This window comes from Mesocricetus auratus, unplaced genomic scaffold (genome assembly GCF_017639785.1).
Source record: "Mesocricetus auratus isolate SY011 unplaced genomic scaffold, BCM_Maur_2.0 Super-Scaffold_6730, whole genome shotgun sequence".
NCBI classification, from domain to species: Eukaryota; Metazoa; Chordata; class Mammalia; order Rodentia; family Cricetidae; genus Mesocricetus; species Mesocricetus auratus.
This window is the reverse complement of record NW_024429184.1, coordinates 89,807,502-89,833,817: the sequence shown is the minus strand read 5'-3', so window position 1 is coordinate 89,833,817 and position 26,316 is coordinate 89,807,502. Positions and strand designations below refer to the sequence as shown.

Sequence of the window (26,316 nt, the reverse complement as noted above, 5' to 3'; positions counted from 1 at the left end):
TCCCTCCCTCCCTTCCTTCCTTCCTTCCTTCCTTCCTTTTTGGTGTTAGTTGATGATGATGTTTGATTAGTTGAGTTTTGTTTTGTTTTTTAAATCCCTGTATTTTGTCTCCATGTATCCTTCTTTATGCAACATGATTTCTAGTAACAAACAGAATGCTGGAATTTGCACCTCTGGGCTTGATGGTTGATTGTAATTTGGATCTCTGTGGGCTTGATGGATGTTCTCGGGCATTTTTTTCTCCTTCAACATAATTAATTTCTTGATAAATGAGTAGCATTTGAAATTGCTGCTCTTTGTTGTTGCTAATGTATGGAGAATAATTAAACTCATAAATAACCATAAAGTAATTTGCCTTTAATGATAAGGTCTTTACATGTGTAGCATCTTGAAACAGCTAGAAAAGTTCATTAGACACCCTCCTGTACACAGAGCCAATTGCTGGGATATATTTTTGAATGAACTTTGCTTCTCTTCCTTTTATAGTAAGATGTTATTCAGTAATATGTTAAATAACTTCATATCTTTGATTGTTGGTTTTTCCTCTGTAATTACAGACATACCAAGTGGATCTGAAGCCCAATGGGTCAGAAATAATGGTAACGAATGAAAACAAAAGAGAATATATTGAGTATGTATACACATATTTATTACATTTTATTTGTATGTATGTGTGTGTATGGTATGTGTGTTCATTTGTGTGTGTACAAGTGTGCATGCATGGGGTGTGAGGTCAGAGATATATCTTCATCAATCACTGCTTATCCCTTTTTTATAAATGGGGTCTCTCAATGAGCCTGGAGCTCATTGATTCAGCCGGGCAGCCTGGCCAGTGTATACCATGGGCACACTGTCTCTACCTCCCTGCAGAAGAGACACACCATCATGCCTGGCTTTGATTGTTTGCTTGTTTCTTTTTTGTTTTTTACATGGGTGTTGGGGACCAGAAGTCAGGTCCAGTTACTCGGCAAACACTTAAACAGCCGAACCGTCTTCCCAGCCCCTGTAACTTCTACCTTTAAGACATAAAATGAGCCAGGTGTTGGTGGCGCAAGCCTTTAATCCCAGCTCTTGGGAGGCAGAGGCAGGCGGGTCTCTGTGAGTACAAGGTCAGCCTGGTCTACAGAGCAAGGCTCCAAAGCTACACAGAGAAACCCTGCCTCAAAAGACCAAAAAGAAAGAAAGAAAGAAATTAAATAGCTTATTTGGTTGTCACCCTTTCCCAGAACTGCTCATACATACTACAAATATGAACTTTTTGTCAGCTTTTATTTTGTTTTGCTTTTGTTTTTGAGACAGGACATCCCTGCTGTGTATGTCTAACTATCCTGGAATTTGCTCTGTAGACCAGGCTGGCACCAAACTCACAGAGATCTGCCCAAGTGCTGGGATTAAAGGCATGCACCACAACTGAGCTTGTCCGTTTAAACAATAGCAATTTCTTTTTTGTTTGCCTACTGGGCAATTGAATGTGGGAAGGAAATGTACCTTCTCTCACGGTTTTAGTAAACTACCCCTAGAGGAATGCAGCAAGAAGAAAGGACGTCCATTATAGTAAAGTAAAATGGCAAGTACTCTCCAGGGATGGGTGGCTTGTCTGAAATTCAGAATTTCAACCATGGGAATATTAGACACCAATGGGATAGAATCGGGGATTGCCAAAAAGAAAATACCCTATCTCATGTCCATACTGGAAGCTGAGGGAAATACCGCAAACATGGCTCTGAAAGTTGCTGTCTGTCCAATCCATCTAACCCTTACTTAGTGGACCAAATAATTAAGTCCTGGAAGGTTAGGTCCTAAGTGACTGTAGAAGTCCAGAAGGCAGAAGGAACTCTTGGTTCAGTCCATTATGTCTTCCTCTTCTCCTCTTCGGTGTAGCAGAATGAATCAAACACACAATTCTGGCCGCTTCCATGATGCGCTCTAGACCAGGCCTGGGTCCCAGTGAGGGAAGTGCAGGCATGCTCAGTTCACAGTTTCTGATTTCTGTACGCCCATGGGTTCAGCCCACACTGAGCTCATTTGCAGTCTGCAATCCCTTTTTAACAAGAGGAATGTCCTCCTCTAACCTCATTTGAAATAGGTCAGTGGCTTGAATCCAGAGGGCAGGCTTCTATGTAGTGTAATGTGAAGAAAACCCTGCTGTCTGTCTCATCAGGAAGAAAAGGAGAGCCTTGCAGGCTTTCCCTGGAAGACACTGATGAAGCCTCAAGCCTGTGTGGGAGGTTTTCAGTTGGTTTGGTTTGGCTTTGGTCACTTCCAGATGAAAGTTCATGGCACTTAATAAATAAGCTAGAAGTAAGGTTCTGTGGTACCCATCTGTCACGATAATTGCAACCTTGTTCTGACCGTGGTCAGTTTTATCGGATGCCACCTGGAAGGCACCACTGGCCTTCTTTGTAAAGTCCTGGTGTTAAGTGGTTCTTTAAAAAAGAAAAAATTATCCATCCCAGTATAGCTGAGGCCTGAGGATGTGGACGTATGTCTCTGGGCTGAGGTCAGGCAGGGTCTTGGCTGTAGGGTTGGAATCACTGGCCCGCGCGGTGCCCTGGCACTGGCGGAACACTGCTGGGCAGTGGATTGCAGCCTAGCCCGTGGCGCCAATACCACCAAGCGCTGTGTGCCGCAAGCTGCGCCTCTCAAGTGGTTGTCATGTTGCCACCTTGAAGATGAGGCCAGAATCCGGATTGGTCACACGGAACACTGTCTAAGGGACAGTTTCGATGACCTTCAAATTCTACCATTCATCTCTGAACTGTAGTATTCAAAGGACCAGCGTGAGGCAGATATGGAAGCACACACCTTTAACCTCAGTACTGGGGAGGCAGACCCTGTCTCAAACAAATTATTTTTAAATATTAGTGTGTATGATATATGGTATGATGAACTGCTCTTAGCAAACACATATTCATACTTACACATACATGTGAATGGGTAGATATGTGTAATCACATCCTATGACCTTTTTTATTAACAGAACTTTAACCTTTTACTTTTATGTGGGTGGGTGTTGTGAATGCCTGTCTGTGTCATAATGTGTGGCCAGGGTCCTTGGAGACAAGAAGAGGATGTCGGATCCCCTGGGACTAGACTTAGAGTTACCCACATGTGAGCTGTCATGTGGGTGCTGGAAGTCAAACCCGGCTCCTCTGGAAGAGCAGCCCGTGCTCTTCACTGCTAAGTCATCCATCTTCAGCCTGCATTCTCTTCCTTCCTCATCAAACCACGTTTGTGGAGCACTTGCTTCTGCCGAGGCTAGATGCAGGCCGGCAGAGCAGTGACACTCCCAACAACCTCCGAGAGAGTGTAGACTTCTCCCGGGTGTTCCGGGGGCTCTTAAAGGAATACAGGGACTCTCAGCAAATGTACTGGAGCAAGCCCCACCCCACCTTGTCCTTCTGTTGTTCAGGATTCTCATTTACGGGGCAGGAAGGTGTCAGAGGTGACTAAGCGTGTCCCTTTTCCTTTCCCGCAGCTTAGTCATTCAGTGGAGATTCGTGAACAGGGTCCAGAAGCAAATGAACGCCTTCTTGGAGGTAAGCACTGCTAATGGGGTCAGGGCAGGGCAGCGTGCAGAAGGCCAGCACAGGCAGCTGACCCTCTTGGCCGTTTCCCAAGGTGGGAATGTCCCATGATGCTCTGCCATCTGTTTTAAGTGTTCTCTTGCTCTGCCTTTCTCCATTTTCAGGTTGTTTTTAGTTTAGTTTAGTTTGTCACTTGCTTGCTTGCTGGAGACCAAGCGTATGTGGCACACACTGGCCTGGAGCTGATGGCAGTCCTGCCTCAGCCTCCCGGGTAATAGGATTATACTGCCTGGCTTCCATCTATGTTTGTTTGTTTGTGTGTTTGTTTTGGATTTATTTATGTATGCTTGCACACAGGAGAGGATTAGAGGATAACTCTAAAGAGTTGGTTGTCTCTCTGGAATGGTTGTGGGTCCCGGGTCCTCGGGCTTGATAACCAGCACCTTTACTGGCTGAGCCCTCTCACTAGCGCTTCCGCCATGTTTAAACCGTCTGGAGCCGTTACCTTGAACGTCTAGCAGTACCCAGAGGAGCTGCCTGCTACTGTGCTTCCAAAAGTAGTGCCCTCTCATTCAGGCCTTACCCAATACAGGCACATTGACTTTCCCCGCAGAGCCCCTCCCTTTGTGACACCGAACTTCCCACAGATTCTCCCCCTTTTCATGCTCTGGGTTTTTATCTTATATCCAAATACCAGCTTTGTCTCTGTAATAGAATGAAGCCACCACCTCTCCCATGAACAGTCTACCACAAGGGGACATTCCCCAGACCCTTCAGGTGGTGGCTTTTGTTTGTTTTTTAAACCATAAAAAGCATTTCATGTTGGCAAAAGTGGAATTCCTTTTTGATAATGATAGTACCGGTTATTTAAAAGCAGCAGGAGGATGAGATAGCAAGTAAAGGTGTCTGGCCACTAAATCTGACTGCCTGAGTTCAAACCTCCAGTGCCACGGGCAGAAGGAGAGAACCAAGTCTCACAGGTTGTCCTCTGACCTCTATGCATGCATGAACGCACATAATAAATAAATAAATCTTGAAGGGAGAAGCCCAAACCCCACGGTATTCATTTCCAGGGACCTCTTTCATGCAGCAGTTCTCAAGCTCAGTGACCTGCACATCATGAGGATGGTCCTCCCCTGAGCAGGAAGTGCACCTATGCCAGGGCTGGGGGACATAAGATACAAAGGAGAACTCGTCTATGGTGTTTAGGGAAGAAGTCCCAGGAAACAGATCCCCAGCCCTGCCCAGCTTTCAGATTCCCAGCTCCACCCAGCTTTCAGGGGCCACAGCATCTAGAATGTCTTCCTGGGTCACCCCCTAATTAATGACAGCCCAGGACAGAGCCTGGCTTGCTGTTCTGTCAGTTCTCTGTGCTGGCTGATGCTACTTCTGTCTCCCCACCCCCACCCCCCACCCCCCACCCCCCACCCCTGCTGTCGGCTGTTTTTGAATGTGTCTCTTACACGTTTGTGGTCTGTCTGTGCATTTTAGAACACACTGACTCACAAAAGTGTGTCATAAATTGCCTTTGCAGTCTGCCTGTCTACAGTGTCCCTAGTATCATAGAGTTGCAGAAAGTGTGCACGTCCTGGAAGCTTCTGGCTTTGTGCATGACTTGGGATTTTGTTGGGGTTGTGGTCACCTGACACTGTCCCTGCCATGTGAGCCAGCAGAAGAGCGAGCCTTCTCTGGCTGACTTCTACCCATGAAATTGTTCTTTTTCAAAGAAGTGCTTAAGATGTTTTTATCTTTTCCTTTCAGGGATTTACAGAACTTCTTCCAATCGATTTGATTAAAATTTTTGATGAAAACGAACTGGAGGTTTGTTTAATCAGTATCATGTTTTATACATAAAGTAGATGATTTTAAGTGTCTCCTTAGGTTGAAAATGACATTTTTGAATACTCTGGCACATGACATATTGAATGCACTATCCCAAGGCCTGTCTTTGGGCTAGCCTGGGGAGGCTAGCAATAGTAGCCAAGTCGATTTGTCGCCTATGACAGGGCAGCTGTGAGCATTTCTAGTGAGCTGCGCTGAGTGCATAGCCCAATCCTCAGGCCAAGCAGACTGTGTCACCAGGCTGAGCCGGTGCCCTTTGTTGCAGCCCAGTCTCCACCTTGGCAGGTGGTCGTAGGACTTGGCCACACTATAGCCGTACTCCTTCTCCAGAGCCTGTAAAGGAGACGGGGCCTTGAACGTGAAGTGGCGTGCATTGAATAAGGGCCATAGGAGGCCATCGGGTAGTAGTAGGAAGTGTGTCACGAATGTCCATCTCAGCTTCTCAGCTTTGGTGGAGGTGAGGGAGAGAGCAACTTGGAAACCGCAAACACGTCTCTCCTTGGGTTGTGTCAAGGCACAGAGGGAAGGAGGCTGCATCTGTCCACAGCTGGTCTCTCCAGGCCCATGTCCAACAAAGCATGTCTCAGAGAATTTAAAGTGGAAGTTTCGAGATGAGTGTCATGAATATTTGGTATCGCAAGCACTACAAGTTTGTTGAGGCTGTGAGAAGAGAACAACCTTGCAAGATGACTCGGCCAGGCTGTCCCAGGGGCCGAGGAATCAGTTTTCAGACTTTGGGAATGGTTTTCTTCCTGTTGGGTTTTAGTTCTTCCTTGGGAATATCATATTCATTGGAAACTCTTATGATAAGAACAAACTCTAGACAAGTACTGATTCAAGGGACCAGTTCCTGCCTGGGTACCTACAGGATGCTGGAAGGATGAGGTTGTCACATGAATTAACCCATCTGGGGGATGAGTTCTTGCTGTCATGGGGACAAGTAACAGACAGAATCCTATGTATCTGCTAATGTGGTACAAGGAACTCTACAGCACTGTGTCTAAAGCACACGGGCTGGAAAGATAACCATATAGTCCAGATCTTGATGCAGGTCAGATAAGAAAACCTCTCCCTCCCTCCCTCCCTCCCTCCCTCCCTCCCTCCCTCCCTCCCTCCCTCCCTCCCTTCTCCCACTCTGATGTGAGTATCAGGGGAAGTTCAGCCCATGCATCTGAATTCTTTGACTCCCTTGAACTGCTGGCTTACCTGCTTGCCCGGTTACACACACCAGCATAGAGAAGAGAGCATACTCAGCTTGCATAACCCACCTCATTTACATCTGATCAATTTCCTTACTAGTTGCTGATGTGCGGCCTTGGAGATGTGGACGTGAATGACTGGAGACAACATTCTATTTACAAGAATGGCTACTGCCCCAATCATCCTGTCATCCAGTGGTTCTGGAAGGTAACTGCAGAACTCTAGGCCCAACCTCTGCTTCAGGTTCTTACCCCAAATCAGGGCAAAAGCCCTAACCTCCTTGCCATGCACTTGGAAGGCTGGGCCAGGAGAATTGGAAGCTTGAGGCTGGCCTGAGACACACAGAAAGTTCTGGGACAGCCTGAACTACTTATCAGGTTTTTAAAAAAAATTAAAAAAAAGACAGGATCTCACTGTGTAGTCCTGCCTGGTCTCAAAACAGATTCACCTGCTTCTGCCTCCAAAGTGCTGGAAATAAAGGTGTATACCACTAAAACTGGCAGGTGCTGACTTTTAAAAAAAAATGAAAAGAAATCAGCTATCATGTTTTAACTTCTGAATGTCTGTTATTAATATTCAAGTATCAGTACAAATACAGAGAGGAGGAACCAGACTTTTCCAAGACTGGAACTTGGCTTTGATTTTGGATTGCATTATAGAAAACCAAATCACATGTCCAGGAAGGCTGGTTCTGTTACTGCATTTTAAGATCTGGGAGGCACACAGTTTGACCCAAGGCCCATTTTTGACTCGGGCTTCCTTCTGTTTATAAAATATCATTGGGGATCTTTCTGTGACCATATCACCTGGCTTCCTCTTGTTTTAGATACTTGTGGAAACTGCCTGGTTAGAATTGGCTTCAGGGAGACACCAGGCCTCAAACCCAGAAACTTGAGCTTGAGGCCCTCCAAAAAGTTTTCTTTTAATATCATTTATTTCGGCCTGTTGGCAAAAGAAAAGATGGGACCTGGCAATGCTCTAAGAATAGAGAGGCCGGGTTGTAGCGACCCTCCAAAAGGGGGAGATGGTGCCATTTCTCAGAGTTGACTGTGTAGGCGATTCCATGGGAGTGTAAATGGGAATTTAGTTGCCTGCCTGGGTCATGGCAGTGTGTGCTGCATGGTGACGTCATGGCAGTGTGTGCTGCCTGCTGCATGGTGACATCATGACCTTCCGCCTCTGGCAGGCTGTGCTCCTGATGGATGCCGAGAAGCGGATCCGGTTACTACAGTTTGTCACAGGCACCTCCCGAGTACCCATGAATGGATTTGCCGAACTGTATGGTGAGTGCTGCGTGTCCCAGACCCCTCTGTCCTCATGTGAGGACCCAAACAGGTAGTGACCTGCCACCTAGGTAACTTTCCAGATCAGTTTAACTGCATTAGTTCCATAGAGACCCATGGAGATGCAGAGCAGGCAGGGGTTCAGGCAGTGTTTGTACAGACAGCTTGAAGGTTTCGTCTCTTTTATCATTTTTTTATTTCTTTTTTTTCTCCTTCCCCTGCCCTCGCATAGTTCAGGATTTCTGTTCAGCTCTTAAAACCAGATTTTCAGAATCACGCATGGCGGGATCCTTTCTGCTCTGTACCTTCCCCTGAAGCAGAGAGGCCGCAGCACCTGCGCCTGCATACCACTGCCTGGCACAGACAATTCCGTGCTGCGGGGGAGATAGCGGTGCAGACCTGGGGATTTCCCACAGGACTCACTGCGCAGGCCCCACCTGATACTCCTCCCCTCCCCTTGCCACTAAGCTCCCCGGAACTTTGTTCTCCTGCTTCAAGCCCTCCTGATCTCTGCCTTTCTCCCCCCCTCCCCAGGTTCCAATGGTCCTCAGCTGTTTACAATAGAGCAATGGGGTAGTCCTGAAAAACTGCCCAGAGCTCACACATGGTAAGTAATGAAATCCCCATGGGGCCTGGAGGAATGACTCAGTGGTGAAGGGTACTTACTTGTTGCTCTTTGCAGAGGACTTGAGTTCGATTCCCAGCCCCTACATGGTGGCTCACAACCATCTGTAACTCCAGTTCCAGGAGAATTGGTTTTCATAGGTGCTAGGTACACACATGGCGCACACACACACACACACACACACACACACACACACACACACACACGTAGGCAAAACACTCAGACATATATAAATAAATGAATGTAAGCCTTATAACCTCAGATGGATCACTGGGACCCACATGGTGTAAAGAACCAACTCCAGCAGATTATCTTCTGGCTTCCACATGCATACAACAGTGTTTAAAAAATAAAATTAAGGACAAAATTCCCCATAGCACCATCAATTTAAAAGCTCTTCTGTTCACACAGTCTGCAAGTGACCCATGGACTGGCTGGAGAGGGAGGGGGAAGCATTACTAATTGGCTTCAAAGAGTCATATGACACCCAGCACAGTGTCAGAGACAGGCATGGCCTAGTGGGTTTTAAAGCAACCTTCAGCAAGCTCCTTTTTGTCCAAACTCAGTTGCGGTCCCAGGTCTCTGCACAGTCTTTTCCTTCCTTCTTGCTTCGGAGGAAGTGGGGGCTGTGGCCCTGCCCCTCTCAGTACAGTGAGGGTCTGCAGCCCGCTGAGCTGGCATAAGCATCCTTTCTCGCCCCCAATGCTTGTCAGCGCCTCTGTAAAAACTGGCAGTGGAGAGTTAGCTGCTGTGGGTGCCTTCCCTTCCCTCACCTGAAGGACCATTTGTGACTGCGTGGAGCAGCATGCTCTGTCCTGTGTGGCCGTGCACACTGATTTCAGACAGCTTCCTTACAGGGCTGGCAGCCTTTTTAAATACTCTTGAACTGGGTAAGGCAGAGCGGATACTCAGTAAACATGGGGTGAGTTGCCTTAGTCACTCACCATCTCCTGAGCACATGCTCCCAGCCCCTCTGCACAAACTCTGATTTGACCCTCCCATAAACCTGTGAACAGTTTCTCCTTTTTACATTTGAGCAGATTCAGGGAGGTGAAATGACTTGACCAGCGTCACACAGATGGCAGGGACAGGGTTTGAACTTGACCCATAAACAAGTGGGCTTGATTTCTTGCAGAGGCCATCCATCTATAACACTCTCAAAGGATGAGCTATACCTGCCCCCACACCAGTAGAAGCCTTCTTCTTCTTCTTCTTCTTCTTCTTCTTCTTCTTCTTCTTCTTCTTCTTCTTCTTCTTCTTCTTCTTCTTCTTCTTCTTCTTCTTCGGTTTTGTTTTGCTTTGTTTTTTTTTTCGAGACAGGGTTTCTCTGTGGCTTTGGAGGCTGTCCTGGAACTAGCTCTTGTAGACCAGGCTGGTCTTGAACTCACAGAGATCTGCCTGCCACTGCATCCCGAGGGCTGGGATTAAAAGCATGCACCACCACCGCCCGGCTCAGTGGAAGCCTTCTGAACTGGCTCTCTCCAAACCTTGATGGTGGCCAACTGGATAGCAGAGTTGGCTCAGCTTTCTGTAACTGAGGCAGCCTGGGCTCTGCTCTGGGATCTGCACCATTCCTAGGAGTGGTACCCATGGCTCCCTGGCTTCACCTCCATGCATAGGGATATGCATGTGCAGGATAAATATCCTTAACCTGCTTCACACCTACAGAAGAGCCCTCGGCTCAGGCATGGTGGGCCAGGGTAGGTGGTCTGTCTGTTCTTCATTCCTGAGGAGTACATGCCTCGTGCTCCGTGGTCTTCTTTTTAAAAGGGTGGTTTTTTTTTTCTTTTTTAAAAAGGTGGGTTTTTTTTTACTTATTATGTGTACTCTCTCTCTTTCTCTCTCTCTCTCTCTCTCTCTCTCTCTCTCTCTCTCTCTCTCTCTCTCGTGTGTGAGTGTGTGTGTGTGTGTGTGTGTGTGTGTAGGATGGGGTGCACATGCTACTACCGTGGTCAGAAGACTCCTCTTGATCCTCTCCTTCTACCTTTACGTGGCATCTGGGCTTGAACTCAAGTCGCCAGGCTTGCCTGCAAGCCCCTGCAAGCTGAGTCATCTCCCCAGCCCACATTTTTAGTCTCTCTGTGGATGCCGGTGCTTGTCTTGTCTTTGTGTCTCCATCCAGGCAGCAGAGTAGTCATGGACAGTTGAAAGACTGTTTTGCTTTCCCCGTTGACTGTATAACATGTTTGGCATAGACACTTTCCTAACTAGAATCTGGCTCTGGGTAATAAAAGTGTGGGTTTTTTTTTCTCTTTAATAATTCCCTTGCTCAAACAGCCAGTGCCCATTAGCCAAATCAGGAAAGTGCTGCCATGACGAGGAGAATGGCAACCACTCACCACAACTTTCTATTCCTTTGCCAGCTTTAATCGCCTTGATTTACCTCCGTACGAAACCTTTGAAGATTTGCGGGAGAAACTTCTCATGGCCGTGGAGAATGCTCAAGGCTTTGAAGGGGTGGATTAAGGCCCGCTGCATTGGGGACACTGCCCTTCCAGCAAGTTCTGCGTGCACTTTTGCATTTGCCTAGCAGACTTTTGCAGAGCCGGTGGCAGAAGCAGTTGCCTGGCCTGGCTCTGGAGCCCAACTTGTCCAGGCGGCGCCCAAGTTCCGCCAGGGAACGCCGCCCCAGCTCAAGTGCCGCCCCCTTTCACCACCAATTCTCAACTGGTTGGCCTGTACATTGATTACATTTCAGGAGGACCTGTTCTATTTATGTTGTGCCTCTGCAGGCAAAGCCCTTAATAAATATTTTGCATACTTTCTAATGACAATGAATGGAATTAATCACGCTACAGGTATAGTATTACAAAACTCATGTTTACTTTTCAAAATGATTTAGACTGATTTTCAGATTTTATTTCATTACAATTAAAGATGTCTCATGTACTTGGAAAAGTGAGCATATTTTTTTTGTATTTGAATTTCATATCAAGCTTAATGTCGGTGACATTTTTATTTTTGAAGTACTTTGACACCCCCCACCCTCTACTTATTGGAAGACTAATTTTTCTCCAAAAGCCTTCTACAGACCAATACTTGGAAAGAATTTCAAATAGAACATTAAGTATAATAATTTTTCCATGCTCAGAATGAAAATAAACTGGATATTACCCTGTTTTTGTACAAATTTAGGTACTAGGTACAGACTGAAGAATTGTAACATAGCATGATATCTTTGTGTTACCTTGAAAGGAATAACACCATTGTTCCTTAGAAGTATTGACGTGTGTCATCACACATTCAAGACAGGGTTGGACTGTCATTTTGCATCAGAAACCCTTAACCCTTCCTGTCACGTGCAGCCTCTTCTTATGCTATGGTGTTTGTAGAGACATTTCCGATGGCATTGCTTGATTCAAAACTGAGGAAGCCAGAGTCAGTGGTTGGCTAAACAGTAGCTAATAACCCATTCTTGCTGTGACTGCGGCAATTCCAAAGGCACTTTCTGCAGGTCATATCTGTTTTGTTTTGTTTCATTTTTTTCTCATAACATTACATGTGATTGTTTCTTCCTCCCTGCACTCATCTGTCTGGTGCATTATCTATCCATTGTGAATTAGGCTGCTAGTGAACCGAGATGTTACGCTGAGCCTCCACACCCATCTTCTCCAACTGTTTGTAATTTCTACTCGACGACTCGGATTTACTTACTATACACTTAGCCAAGGTGTGACCTACTGACCTATTTTGCATGCTTCGATACTGTGTACTGCCCCCCCAGGTCATGTCTATTGTGTGCTGGTTTAAAAGTGAGCTAGAAGACCGGGTGGGATCCACTGAGCTCGAACTGCCTGGTTCGCAATGGTGGAGGAATGTAGGTGTCTACAGTCTGTAAGTCTCTGTTGCAGAATTCTGTTGTATTCTGAGAAGATGCCTGAGGCAGTGTGGGAGTTCAGCACCCCTGCTGTCCCTTTAACTTGTATTGTCCTAGACCCTGTCCTGAGTTAGGGGACATGGGATATTTTGATCTCTTGCCAGTTGTGAATATGACAAAAAAAGACTGTGGTCTCTGCTCTGTAAGAAGGACCTTTGGTGTAAGAAATTACTAGTGTTTACACAGCTGTGGGCGCCATGAAGAAGCCATGGACATTCTTGATGGGTGAAGCTCCAGAGGGTAGAATCCTACCAAGCTGAGCCTTGGCTCCTTTTCCCTATGCTATCCAGTAATTATAAAAACAATTAACACTCTCAGTTCTTACCTTCTGGTGAGATATTTTTCCCCTGTGGTTAACAGATGTTGGGGGCAGGGGTCTTTTTGTTTTAATAACCTTCCATATCCAGAACCATCTCTCTGCTGAAAAGTGTGCCAAAGCTCGAGCTGCAAGGTGTATTTTGATTGAAGAAGAAACCAAAATCTGTTCTAAGTACTGGGGTTCTATAATTCTGTAGGATCTAGACTGAACCACATTATTCACTAAATACAAAGTAGTCATTCTGCATTTTAAATAAATGCAAAAGGGGCCAACAAGATGGCTCAGTGAGTCAGGGTGTTTGACAGCCTGAGTTCAATCCCTGGGACCCACCTGATGGAAAGAGAGAACTGACTCCTGCAAGTTGTCCTTTGACCTAACCTATATATGATGTTTTTAGTTAAAAGTATGAAAAGAAAGACTTAATTCTGATCATTTCTAAGTCAAGAGCAGAAAAGACCTATTGAAATACACCCCTGGGAGTACTTGAAAGGCAGGCCATTGTGGATAACACTTCAGCCCATTGATCCATAATTCAGATTTTTAAGAGTTGTACTGGATTGGAGAGCTGGCCTGTTAGAAAGTAAAAACACAGTTCCCTGTTTCTCTGGTTTGTGAAGCTTGTTGCCTAAAATGCCTGATGTCTCTGGATGGTGATGGCCATGCCTGGTCATCTTTGTGTGATACCTGTAAATGGCAATGGGGAGTATGCTGTGCCTGAGGTGCAGGAGGCAGGTCATTCTTTTGGGACCTCAGCACTGCAGTCAGCTGCTGCGGACAGAGTTGGGGATCATTTACCTTGAGTCTACAGAGTGGGTTCCAGGACTCTTGCTTCACTGTGGAAGGACTTCGAGCAACATGTGGCTATCTATCTTGTGTTTCTCTCCCTGCCCCGTGGTAAGCCTGGATTAGCCTACTGACTCCATAGCAGGTGGTGGTAGGCATTGGTCTCTCCCCGGTGTCTTCAGTGCGCTTTCCTTGTCTGTCTGAAACACCAGTGTCTACATTTCTGTGGCTGGTCAGCTAGTGGATCGCAAGAACCAGAGATGTGTGTTTATTTTTGTTCCCAGGGCTGATGTAGCTTAGTGACAGAGTGTTTGTCTAGCATGTCTAGATTTAATCTCCATTGCTGGGGGCGGGGAGGGGGGTGGATAAAATAAAGAATTCTGTTTCCGGGGACCTTAAGCAGGAGACAGCAGCGAATCCTGACATTCAGGTCAGCAGTGATATAAAGTGACTTGACACGCATCTTCTCCCTCATAACGATTCAGCAGTAGACTCATGGAAGTGGGTTGCAAAATAATTTAACAGTTGTGCATCTCACATGACCTGTTGCTCATGGTCTCTCCAGATTCCAGTTTGTTCTGAGAGTCAGGCTCCCATGTGCAGCAGCTTCCAATGTGTTCTCTATTTTCCTGGTAGTGTTGCATCTCCCCTCTAACATCTGAACGTCTACAAAGAAAGCCTGGGTTCCTCAGCTACCCAGCCCCTCCCTACTGGGCTAGCTGTTTTTCTGTCTGTGGCTCTCTCAGTTAACAGAAGGGAGATGCTATTTGTTGTCATTTGCTTCCTGGCCAGTAGGGGTGCTGCTGTGCAGGGTCACTGCCTGCTCTGCTCCCTGTCTGGCTCCCAGAAGACCACATGCTACCTCTGTCTCATGCATTGGGGAATATCCTGAGTCATGTCAAAACTGCCAATTTCAGGACTAGGATATGTTTAAAAAAAAACAAAACCTTATAAACTCCACTTTGTACCTTAGATTTTAAAACTGGGTAGAAATGTGATATACATTGGACCACTTTTTTAATTTATATAAGCCTTAATGAACAGTGTGTATACATCTGTGTATGCACTCCATCCCAGTGTTTTCAGTGTGTCAGAGAAAAAGCTGTAGTGTTAGGACGTGAGCCTGTCTAGGGTTTTCTAAGAAAGGGGTAGCTTTCTGTCTGGTATGAAATCTTCCAAGAAAACTTACCATCCAGCATCTATCCTTTATTTGAAATGCTAACCCTCCCAAGCACGTGTCTGAAGCAACGTGTCTCTTTACTGGTTTTGTATCTGTAAGGGGCGACGGTCGGAACCTAAGGGCGTCTGTTGGTGCCTGACCTCTTATGTGCTGCATTCCCCCCATTGCATCTCAATGTATTCAAAGACTTCCCAGACTGTGCGGAGAGATGGCTGTTCCTGTGTAAGCCAGTCGATGCCTCATACTCAGACTGACTTTACCTCTGTTGTCACAGTTTCCTTCACGTTGACTCTGCGACCTGTTCTTCCTTTTGCTACCCCACATGTAACATATATACATATATGTGTATGTATGCTGTCCAAATATATTTGTATATATTTGTATAGCATTTTTCACCTTAGGAGTAATCTGGATTCAAAAGGGAATGAGAGCTAAGTCCCGTCTACAGTTTTCTTCAAGTCATGCCCTGAGAATTCTGACCTTCGGCGCCCCAGAGAACCCTAAAAAGGTATTAGCTTGCTGTCATTTCTTAATTCGGGACCTGTTATTGAATGAAACATTTATTTTTAAAAGTGACTTTGAAGGTGAAAAGAATTTCAAGCATTCCAAGTGAATTCTCAATGTTTCTTAACTTTTTATTCTAACCCCACCCCCTAACAAAGCTGAGTGCTATTTGATACAATGGTCAAAACCAAACTACCTTGACATTTTTCTAAGACAGCGTAATGGCTGATGCTCTTGCTTTCCCAGTCCGGAGAGCTTTAACAGAGCTTGAATCTGGTACATGCGCCAAGTCCTTTTCTCTCTTCTCGAGAGATCTAAAGTGATACTGTAGCTTGTTTTCCTGACAGCCAATGAAAAAATGTGACAAAGTGAAGTTGTTGTAAAGCAGTGATGCAACTTGTCAAATATTTAATAAAGAATTTTGAAAGCTGGAGCATTTCCTACATAAGTACCATGTGTTGTCTGATCTCAAGCTTCTTCAAGAATCTATCACTTCAATCGTGGCACAGGTTTGAACGACTACAGATTTAAGGAGTGAACATCTCTTACTCTCCAGTAAGAGCCCCACCTTAGGGGTGAGGTCTGCCCTGAACACCTGGGATAAGCATAGTAAGAGGCTCATCTGCCCTCATCCAGATGCTAGGTTTTGTCTTTTATTAACCCTAAGAATTGCCAACTTGATACAGCATGCAGGATCCTACTACTCCATACTTAGAAAGGCAACAGACTTCACAGCTGCTCTCCAGTGTGCCACAGACTTCAGGGGAGGGAGTGACACTGGCAGCCAAGCCATGGTTGTCCTCAGAAAGATGCTTTGAGTATCCAGACCTGTGTCAGTTTTCCATGACAACTCAATCTCTCTGTTCCTGAGGGTGCAGGAAGCCTTGCCTTTCTCATTGGTGTGACCCAGTCAATGTCCTCACCCTATCCCCTCAGAGACGGCCAGCCTGTGACATCCAAGCATACCCCAGGGCTTGCTGTAGTTTCATAAACTTGCTACAAAGTGGTCATAGCTCCCAGAATTTCTTTTTTTTATATCAATTTAAATTAGAAACAATTTTATTTTACATATCAATCCCAGCTCCCTCTCCCTACCGGCCCTCCCATCCCATTCCCCTTCTGCTCCCCCTTCCATGGGGGCCTTCCATGGGGGATCATCAGTCTATCACATCATGAGTTTCTGTCACCCCACCCAGGCTTAGAAGGAGACACAGTGCAGGTGGGAAGGACCACTGTGAGTTCTCATAGAAGAACAAAGATGGGATGAATCTAGGTTGAAAAACCCTTAACCTGCTGTGAGATCTAAGTGATGCTGGCATTTCCACAATTTGGTAACCCCTAACATTAGCAGTGAGCACACGTTGACCGAGAAGTCACATTCAACCAAGCACCACTTCTCACCACCTTGGTCCTCTCAGCAAAGCTTCCAGAGGTTGGAGGCTGTGGGATATGTTCTGATATTTGACCCGGGGAGGAAAAGGTCAAGCCTGAGTTAAGATCCAGCTCTGCTTCCGTGGATAACTTCCAGAACCAATTGCACACTGGGGCCTGGAGAGATAGAGACGATTTCCTGTTGGAGTCTGCTTGGGCGCAGGGCTGGGGAGAGCGTTCGCTGCTCCAATCACAGCACATTTGCAATGGCTGTGCGCCGCCACCATTTCTTCAGTGGGTGCCTTGTGCTGCTGATGTAACGCCCCTGCTCTCCTTTCCTACTTCAAAGCCCAGGCTGGCTCAAGTTGCCTTCCCGCCCACCCGCTGGCTACAAATCCCAGAGCAGGAAGGGATAAGGTGGGTGGAGAATGCCTCGACTACCTCCAGTAGGATGTGCCCAGACCCGGCTGAGGACAACCCACACTTGTCTCAGGTGTACTGGCCTCAGCCCTTGGAGATACACAACTTACAGTGCTGCTTCCTGTTGGAGCCAGCAGGGTGGCACAGGACTGGTGGAATGTTCTCATCAGTTCTGTAGGCTCCACACTCTGATGCCAGTAGAATCTCTCTGTCCTCTGTGAAAAAAAAAACGGGGTCACCCACAAATTAGTTCATCAGGGGTGTCAGGTGATGGAGTGAGAGCAGCACCAAGCTAAGCACTCAAGTGCAGTAAGAGAAGCCTGTGTGCTGTGGGGAAGCTTGAACGGCTGCCTAGAACAGCCCCTGAGGACACTCCAGCAGGCTGCTCAGCCAAATCTGAGGCAAAAGACAAATTAGGGCAATTTATGTGTGTTTATGTGCGTGCACACACGTGTGTGTGTGTGTGTGTGTGTGTGTGTGTGTGTGTGTGTGTGTGTGTGTGTGTGTGTAGGTCAGAGGGCAACCTCAGCCAGGTGTCAGTCCACAGGCACTGCCTACCCTTTCTTTTTCCCTTACTTTGATTTATTTTATTTTTAAACACTGGCCTAGACTTCACCAAGTAAGCTAGAGTGGCTGGCCACGCGTCCCCTGAGATCAGCCTGCTTCCGCCTTTGTATCCACAGCTGCTGGGGATGGGACCCATGTCCTCCTGCCCGCAAGGCACCCACTTTACAACTGAGCCGTCTCTCCAGCCCTGATTTGGACTATACTCCATAACACTCCATGTCTCCTCCAAGCCAGTCCCCACCCCCACATCTCAAAAGTCTTCGGAAATTTCCATTACATATTAGCATTATCATTCTAGAATTCCATGTAGAACCATATATTTCATTCCAACGATATTTTTTCTAGTAAGTACCTGTGATTCCTTAACCTAATAAAGCTTAGCCGGGGCTGAGGATGAAGCTCAGTTGGCAGTGCTTACCTGGTATATCCATGCCCCTGGGTTTGGCACCCATAACTACGTAAAACAGTGTGATGGTGCATGCCTATAATCCCAGGGAGAACCAAAAGTTCAAGTTCATTCTCAACTACATGCCAAATTCAACACAATTTATTTCTAAAAACAAAATTGTCTTGATTAGAGGCCCACATAGTAGTATCATGAATTGGGGGGGGAAGTCAATCTAATATTCAAATAGTATCCCCATTTCACATGGAGTGGATTAGTCACCACTTTCAGAATGTATAGTCACCTTGTAAGTTTTGAAACCTTGCAATGATCTTGGCTCTCCAGTTAAACTCTAGACTCACCTTGCAGTGGCATTTCCCAAGTCTCAGAGAGTAGTGTGGTTTATTCCCTAGGTTTCTGAATCACAGCTCACTTTTCCTCCACCCCAGAAGATCCTTTAGGTAAGAAGAAATTAGTTCCTTGGGGCAAATTAACACTGTCGAAGTGGCTTGGCATAGGTTTATTTCCCACAATCCTTTGCAGGTTTAAGCAGATGCTCCGTTCCACAGTCATTCAGGAACTCAGGCACTCTCCCCCTACAGCTCTGCATCCTCTGGGACAGGGTGCCCTGCAGTCTGCAAACAGAGGCAGGATGTCAGAACCTGGGGAGGATTGTGCGGGATGAAAGTAAACCTCTTCCCAGGTCCCCTGGCCAGAAGCAAGACCGCAGCTGTAGTTGTGAGATTTCCAGGCTGGGGGCAATCTTGCAGAGACAGTTTCTCCTGGAAACAGTGGCCTTGCAGCCATTCGCCAAGCCTCTGGAGTCTTTGGATTCTGCTGCATTTCATAGATCTCCGTATCAGTCCAATGATAATGTTAGCACCAGTTTACATATAAGGAAATAAACTTGCAGAGTGGAACTGGAAATTCAGGGAATCTGGGTAAAAGGCCATCACTCGACTACTGACTCTACTACCCGACTGCCCACTCCTCCACCCATGGAAAGAGGTAATAAACTCATGTCTACTAAGATGTAAGTGACCAATTAGCTAGACACAGAAGTAGTTTTGTTTTAACAACTACTAAAGATGATGCTTAAGTGAAAAATAATTTTAAAAATATCAAAAGTACACCATTTGGTTACCAGGAAACTAAGTAAAAAAATGTTTTTGAGGGTACCAGGTCTATTTCAGCCACTAAATCCATTGTAAATATGAAATGTCCACACAACTTGAAAAGACATTGTCCCGGAGTACAATCCTCACTCCCGGAGTAGAGTCCCCCTCCCAGAATGCAGTCCTCACTCCCATCACCCTTTCCTCCAGCAAGAAGCCAGGGCCGCCTAAGGAGCATGCAAACACCCAGTTTGTGCAACAGAGCAAATAGCCAAAGGGACTGGAGATGGGGAAGTGGGATTTCCACTCTGGGGAATGCTCGGTGGGAACCAAATACAGCAGCAGTGTTGTATTTGTAGAGGAGTTTCTGTTTGATAGTGAATTTTAGATCTTGTATTTAGTAAGGACAGCAGAGAGCCTGAGCTGGGGACACACCTGTCATCTAGCTCTCCTCTCAGTCCTAAGGCCTCTGCCCTGGGGTCCTCCTTCTCCAGACCTTCCTGCTGGAACGCAGTGCTCCTTGGCCTTCTGCCCTCTTCTACCTATTCTCTTTACTTAGACATTCCTTGCCGGTTCATCAGTGAGGTTGGGAAAGGAGGGTGTACATGTCATCCTCATGTATTGAGTGCTTAAACAGCAGCCAGGCCTTTGAACCCTGGGCTCCGGTTAAAAAGTAACACACGAGATGCTGAATCAAGAGGAAACAAATATTAGCTTTGGAGGTGGAGAGCCTCATCATTGGGAAATATCTGCTCCTGGCAACAGGAAGAGAGCAATGGTCACACCCGAGCGAGCGGGGGTCCAGAAACCCCCAGATTCCTGTGACCTTAGGCCAGACACCCTGTTCTTTTTTTTTTTTAATTATTTGTTTTCAAGAGTGGGAGGGGGCTTGCCACATGGCACACATGGAGGTCAGAGGACAACTTGAAGGTGTTGTTTCTCTCCTTGTACCATGTGGGTTCTGACCAGCGGTTTGACAGCAGATGTCTTCTCCAGCTGGGCCGTCTCAGCCAAGACGCTCTATGCTACAAGTTGAACCTTGAAGTTGCCAGCGCTTAAGTTTCCGTGACCCTCTTGTTTAAGCTCTCACTCTCACTGAGCCTACAAGCGTCTCTCCTCTAAATGCACACGTGCCCACAGAAGTTGATCTTGGTGGGCTTGCTGTCTCCCCATTGCTCTTCCTCCTCCCTGCCCCTCCTCCTTCACCCCTCCATGTGGATGGTCACATCTGCCTCTAGCCCCAACCTCTCTTTTCCAGAACCCAAGTAAACACTATCAAAGGACATCCCCAAGTCACTCGAACCCAAAATGTCCTTGACTTCACACCACTCTCAAATTGTTCCTCCTTGACCTGGCCTCAGGGGGTCTTGCAACTGTGTTCTCCAGGCATCTACTTCTACACCAGCAACTCCATAGATGGCCTTCCATGTATCTTTGCTCCCCAGTTAGGAAGAATGGCAAGGCATAGTTCCTCATCCATGCCTTCCTCATTCACTCAACAGACATGGGAACTTCCTAGCCCCTCCCGTGATTCGGGGTACCAGGGATGCAGGCAATAAAACAAAACAAGATGACACCGTGTGTCATGAAGCCAAGGAGAGGCACACAAGTAAGCACATAAATAGATCCAATGGGTGTGGGTTATTAATAAAGCCACAGCAGGGAGGGGCTACAGGTAGTTTGAGTGGCCTAGTTTTAGATAACGTGACAAAACGGGATGCAGACCTCAAAACATTGAAAGAGCCAGCTGTGGGGCCACTGGAGGAGAGCATTTAGGGTTGAGGAACACTCAAGGCAAAGGCCACAAGAAGATAAAACATAAGTTGTGTCAGCTGTCCACTGTGAGAGCCCAACAAGAAAGGGGATTCAGAAGTTTGAGTCAAGGAAGACCAGATCTCACAGGGTTTTCATGTCATAAACGGTACTTATGGTTTTTAAATTTTCATTTTTAATGTTTTGGGGGAACAGAGTCTTGCTACATAGCTTGAGCTGTCCTCAAACTCACAATCCTCCTGCATCGGTCTTTCAAGTCCTGGGACGTCAGGCAGGTATAACAACACACAACCGCATAGACAGCATTTAAAACTGCTACGAGGCAGAAAGAGGGACCCAAGGAATCAAGGGGACAAAGCCAGTGAAGAGAGGTGGTCAGAGTGGTGGCAGGGAATCAGAAAAGAGTGGGTCTGGGGACTGAGGCGTGTACGGGCACTTATTGCCGGCAGGAGGAGACCCGGTGCTCTTGGCCAGCCAGTGAGGTGAGAGCGTAGGTGACCACAGGAACTAGCAACAGGCTGGCCCGGTGACCTTCCCAGGAAAGGCGTGGGCAGGGTGCTGATGAAAGAAGGCTCAACAAGAAGGGAGAAGGGACTCGCGTGACAAGCAGGGACAGCTAGCACACCCGTGCTCCCTCTGCCCACGCCACACTTCTGTCTCGTATGCTGCTGCACTTTTCACCCAGGTGTGACGGTCACCTACTGACTCGTGTCTCACTTTCTCTCTCCCGATTCCCAGCCCAGTTTGTACACAGTTCCCAGTCTAACCCAACACTGCTGTCCACCTGCTCCTGCTGAGGTTTGCCAATATCCGCCAGGGAAAACCTGAAGCCCGTCTCCGTCTTCCTGCAGAACTCCAAGGGCACCATCCCCACATAGCCCTTGCCATGGTTCCTTCTTTCTCTTGCTAACTCTGCAAGCTCTCTAAGGAATGAACGTCCCACATACCCAGACCAAGCCCCGCCCCACCCTCCATCACATCTCAAATGCCACTTCATCCCAGGCTTTTCCTGATGACCCACTAACTGAAGTGCCACACTTCTTTGAACCAATAGCTTTTGCCCCCTCCTGCCTGTAGTCTAGCTGTTTCATTCCTGCCCATCACTATGAGAAGTCTGGAGGCCCGCCATTGCTCCCATACCTAGCTGCTCAGCCAAACTGTGTTAGTGTCTTGGACACTAGGAGGTGAGGGAAGACACTGGCTATTGCATGGGACGGGGTAGCCTGGATTTCAGTTCTAAGGAGTCTAAGGAGTCTTGCTCTTATCCGTCCACTCTTGAATAAACAATCAAGCCTGGCCAAGCTGCCACAGACCCTCTACCGCGTGGCCCTAACAAAGACGACTAACAGACTGGGGTCTAACAAACCACATCTCCTGGGGTCTCTGGACAGAGAATAAGAGAAGCTGGCAGTCAGCGAAGGACACCCAGCAGTAGGCATGCCACCGTGTCTGGGCTTTTGAGCACCTAATCAACACTCCAGTGTTTCCTAGACGGTAACAAGAGCTTAAGCTGCCATGTTTGTGCCTCGGCTTCTCTTCCCACTTTCCAGTGCTCCAGCCCCAGCAACCATTTCCGTCCTCAGAAATGGCAGTCTCCCAGGAAGCCATTGCCTCTAGGGCTTGGCCAGGGACATGGCTAAGAGGACTATAGCACAGAGTGGAGGTGGCCTGGAGCAGCTAAGCCTGCTCTGCTTGACATATGGTGAGAAGCTGTACCTGACGAGGGCAGGGGCATCTCAGGAATCCCCAGTGGGCGTCTGAGGCCACCTGCAGAGATAGCACCCGTTTACATGGAGACATAAGAGCTGCAGAAGGACGAGTGGGCCAAAGCTTCATGGCCCACGACCTTTCCTTGGTCTTCCCCAGACTTTTCACATGAGGAAGTTTGCATCTGAATTTCACTTTTCCCCTTTTCGCTTTAAAAATTAGAAGCCTCTGGCACCAATCCCCTGGCTCTGCATAATGCCTGCCCCCTTTCAGTGAGAGTTGAAGCCTCCAGTTTGGTACACTCCCCTCACCCTTGCTGTCCTGACTGGCTCATTTCACACACCATCAGCCTGGCTGTGTGAGCATTATTAACATTTGCAACCTCTGCACCTGGATGTTGGCAATGTGGACCAGGGTGAAGTTTGAACCTCCCTTATCTAAGTGACTGTCCTATTTCTCTTTACTTAGGATGGGACTGTCTTGTCACAGCATATCCCCAAGGCCTGGGAGCTCGTGGCTCATGTAGAGTGAGACACAGCTTCTTTAGCAATATCTTGGGTCTCCATGCCCCCTTCTAATGCTCAGCTCGGTTAGGAGATGCTAAGATTTCCCCCACAACTACCTTTTTGTTATTGTCCTAATAGAGGTTTACCTCAAGGAAGGAGGTCCTTTGAAAATATGTGAGTCTTCAATGTTGATTAAAGACATCTAAAACACACACACACACACACACACACACACACACACACTTCCTTTTTTGGCCAAAAAAAAAAATCCATGTTAAATGACCCATGAGGCTGTCCAGCTAGTAGAAGCATCATCTTCTCAGTTCCTACTCCAATTTGGGGACATTCTATCCAAATAGCAGGCCTGGTTCCAAAGAGGAACTAAAGATCTGTGTGAAATTAATTTTGTTAATCTCACTGCAAGGATCCCAAAGGGATCAGGGAGTGATGGAGTTGAAGTAGGACTGGTGGTTTCTACTGGAAAGCATAAGAACATTCTCCTTCCAGACATAAGAACTGATTATTGAGTCCAAGCACCCCATGGTCTTTGCTCTGAGCATTTCTGTTTAATGCCAAGGTAGAGTAGAGAGCCAATAAGCAGTGGAATGTGCCACAGAGACTCTTCCAAAGTGCTTGGCTCCAGTTTTTTTTTTTTTTTACATTTATGGGGAGTAATTTGTTGCATGTGTCACATGTTCTGTAGCACCTCTACTGGTCTGGTACAGCCCCTGTTTATAACCCCCCACCCTGTTTCTACAGCTATCTCACTAAGGAATAAACAGAGGACATAAAGAGGGACACACCAGTGGATAGTCAGCTTTTTGCCATCAAATGAGGCTCTGGCCCGGTGTCAGAGTGCCTCACTCATACAGAACAAGAATTTGACATCACAGAAGAGGGTTTAGCCCCCCTGTACAGAGGGCCAGGCAAGGCAATGGTCTCTAAGAGGAGACACGTTTGAACTGAAACCTGAAACATCAACTGGACAGGAAACCGAATTCACCAGGCTTTTGAGCTAGCCCCCCACCCCCAGGCACATGTCTGGAAGAATGTGAATAGCCCAAGAGACAGCAGTTACCCATCCTGATGGATACAGGGTTCTACTACCTGGGGAGGGAGAGCAAGCATGACAATGACCACTCTTGTCAGAATCACAGGACTGATGCATAGTCCAAGGCCTCCCAGGGAAGGAAACTTGTCGGCTGTGGGTAAATAGATTCCCCAAGACATTTGTAACATGCCCAAATAAGGGAAACACTGATTTACTTGGCTCATCCTATGTGCCATGTATTGTTCTAATTTGTTTAAAAATATCAACATGTAACTGTCCTTACAGCCCTTACTAGATAAGCAATTACTATCCCTGCTTTCCAATAGGAAAAAACCAAAGAGCAGAGAAAATTTTAAAAAGAAAACAAAGAAAAGAACTTTTCCAAAGTCACTTGAGTTCAGAGTGTAACTTTTAGACTGAAATGCTACCATTGTCTTGCCACCAAAGAGAGAGCCTCACTCACTACAAACCAGGGCCTTGCTTCCTCTGCTACCCTCTGGACCCTAAAGGTGCAGGTCACACCGAAGGGGAGTGGGCCCCTCTGCTGAGCAGACCTCAGGGGAGGAACTTTCTCTCTCTCTCCTAGAGGTAGGAGCAGAGAGATAACCAGTGTGTGATGAGCACAGTAGCCTTGGGGTTTGTTACTCTGCCTTCTCTTTGTGTTGTCAACATCTGTCACGCTGCTTCTGTTTGAGGGGATAGGCCGGGAGCATTGAAATCTGTGACCTGAGGGTCAGGCCTGGCCAACACTGTGTCCTCAGCGTGTGTCAATTCCAAAAGGCAGGGTTTGGAAATCAAGTCAATAGAAAACTTGTCTTTATCTCTCCTGATAGTGCTCTGTGGTGTTTGGAGAGAATTGAGCAATGATGAATGGAGTTGGATCAGAGAAAACGTCAATTCGGGGCTTTCAGAGTCCCAGATATTGTTGGTTCTCGTGTTTCTATCAGTTTGCCTACATCTTACTTTAAAGAGAAAGGAAGGAAAAAGAAAGGAAACCTCCAGATTTATGCCTATCCTCTCTGAAAGGATGTTCTAGAACATGCCACTCTCTCTCTTCACACCAGATGTGCCACCCATGAACATAAGCCATCACCAAGTAATCTCTTTTGATGGCTCCAGTGTTCTTTCCAAGGACAGCTGCTCTGTATCATAATCCAACAGGGAAAGGACTGGAATTGTGCCTGTGGTGAGGGAGATGGCTATGTGCCAGGGGAGGCATGGCAACTCCTGCTTGGAGAAGCTTTAAAATAGAGAGGTAACGTTAGAGCTTCTTTGGGCTTTACTCCTGAGGAGACAATAACACGGAAAAGGGAAGCTTCTACTTCAAGTGACTAGGTGGTACCTATGGAGACGAATCTGAGCCCAATCCCGGAAGCCCAGGTCCCAATGCCAAAGCTGGCTGGATTGTTTCCACTGATACATGCTGATACATGACTTCTTATCACTTGTCTTCAAATTTTTCCAGCTCTGTGTGTGTGTGTGTGTACTTATACATGCTCATGAGTGTGAAATTCAGAGATCAACTTGGAGAGTTGTCCTTCCTTGGGAGCTCACCATGTTTTTGGGGTGGAGGACAAGATCTCTCACTGAAACTAGAGCCCATCACTTCCACTTGGCTTGCTGGCATTGGCCACCCCAGTGCTGGGATGGATTACAGATACGTGCCACTGAACCCAGCTTTTTCATGGGTGCTAGGGATCCGAACTCAGGTCTTCATGCTTGTGTAGCAAGTGCCAACTAAGACATCACCCAGCCCTCTAATTCTTCTAAATCACCCATTTAACATTTTATCAGTTAATTCTGGAGTCTTGTGAGCCAACCTGGAGTGAGCTGGGAGAGGAAGACCTACCCTTTCTTTGAGATCTCATGAAATCTCCCTTTCTGCTGTGTCCCTCCAAAAACCTCTCAGCTGCAGAGGGAAAGAGGCATCTGAACACTGTCACATCTGTCACATGCCTTCACTTATCGCCTGGACAAACCCCACTCCTACCCTCTACACACACACACACAGCTCCCACAATAAAAGCCTCCAGGGTTTGAAACTTCTAGAATAAAAATAATGACTCTGGAGCAAGTAAAATGGCTTTTGGAATGAAGGCACTTGCTGCCCCATGACGCAAGCCTGACGACCTGAGTTTGATCCCTGAAACCCACAAAAGGGTGGAAAAAGAAAAACAGCTGTGCCGGGTGGTGGTGGCGCACACCTTTAATCCCAGCGCTAGGGAGGCAAAGGCAGGTGGATCTCTGTGAGTTCCAAACCAACCTGGTCTACAAGAGCTAG

General features: G+C 46.9%; 1 protein-coding gene across 11 annotated transcripts in view; it reads left to right on the top strand.

Moving 5' to 3' along the window:
* The window catches only part of Nedd4l (NEDD4 like E3 ubiquitin protein ligase), a 319,440-nt gene extending 303,867 nt beyond the window's left edge, over positions 1–15,573 (top strand). For all 11 annotated transcript variants that reach the window (XM_040741708.1, XM_040741707.1, XM_040741706.1 and 8 more), the window contains 7 exons: positions 558–631; positions 3,479–3,539; positions 5,289–5,348; positions 6,669–6,776; positions 7,756–7,852; positions 8,387–8,459; positions 10,841–15,573. In XM_040741708.1, coding sequence (XP_040597642.1) covers positions 558–631; positions 3,479–3,539; positions 5,289–5,348; positions 6,669–6,776; positions 7,756–7,852; positions 8,387–8,459; positions 10,841–10,943 — 576 coding nt within the window. In that variant the 3' untranslated portion in view covers positions 10,944–15,573. The remainder of the gene's footprint in view (positions 1–557; positions 632–3,478; positions 3,540–5,288; positions 5,349–6,668; positions 6,777–7,755; positions 7,853–8,386; positions 8,460–10,840) is intronic.
* The last annotated feature ends 10,743 nt before the right edge of the window (positions 15,574–26,316 follow it).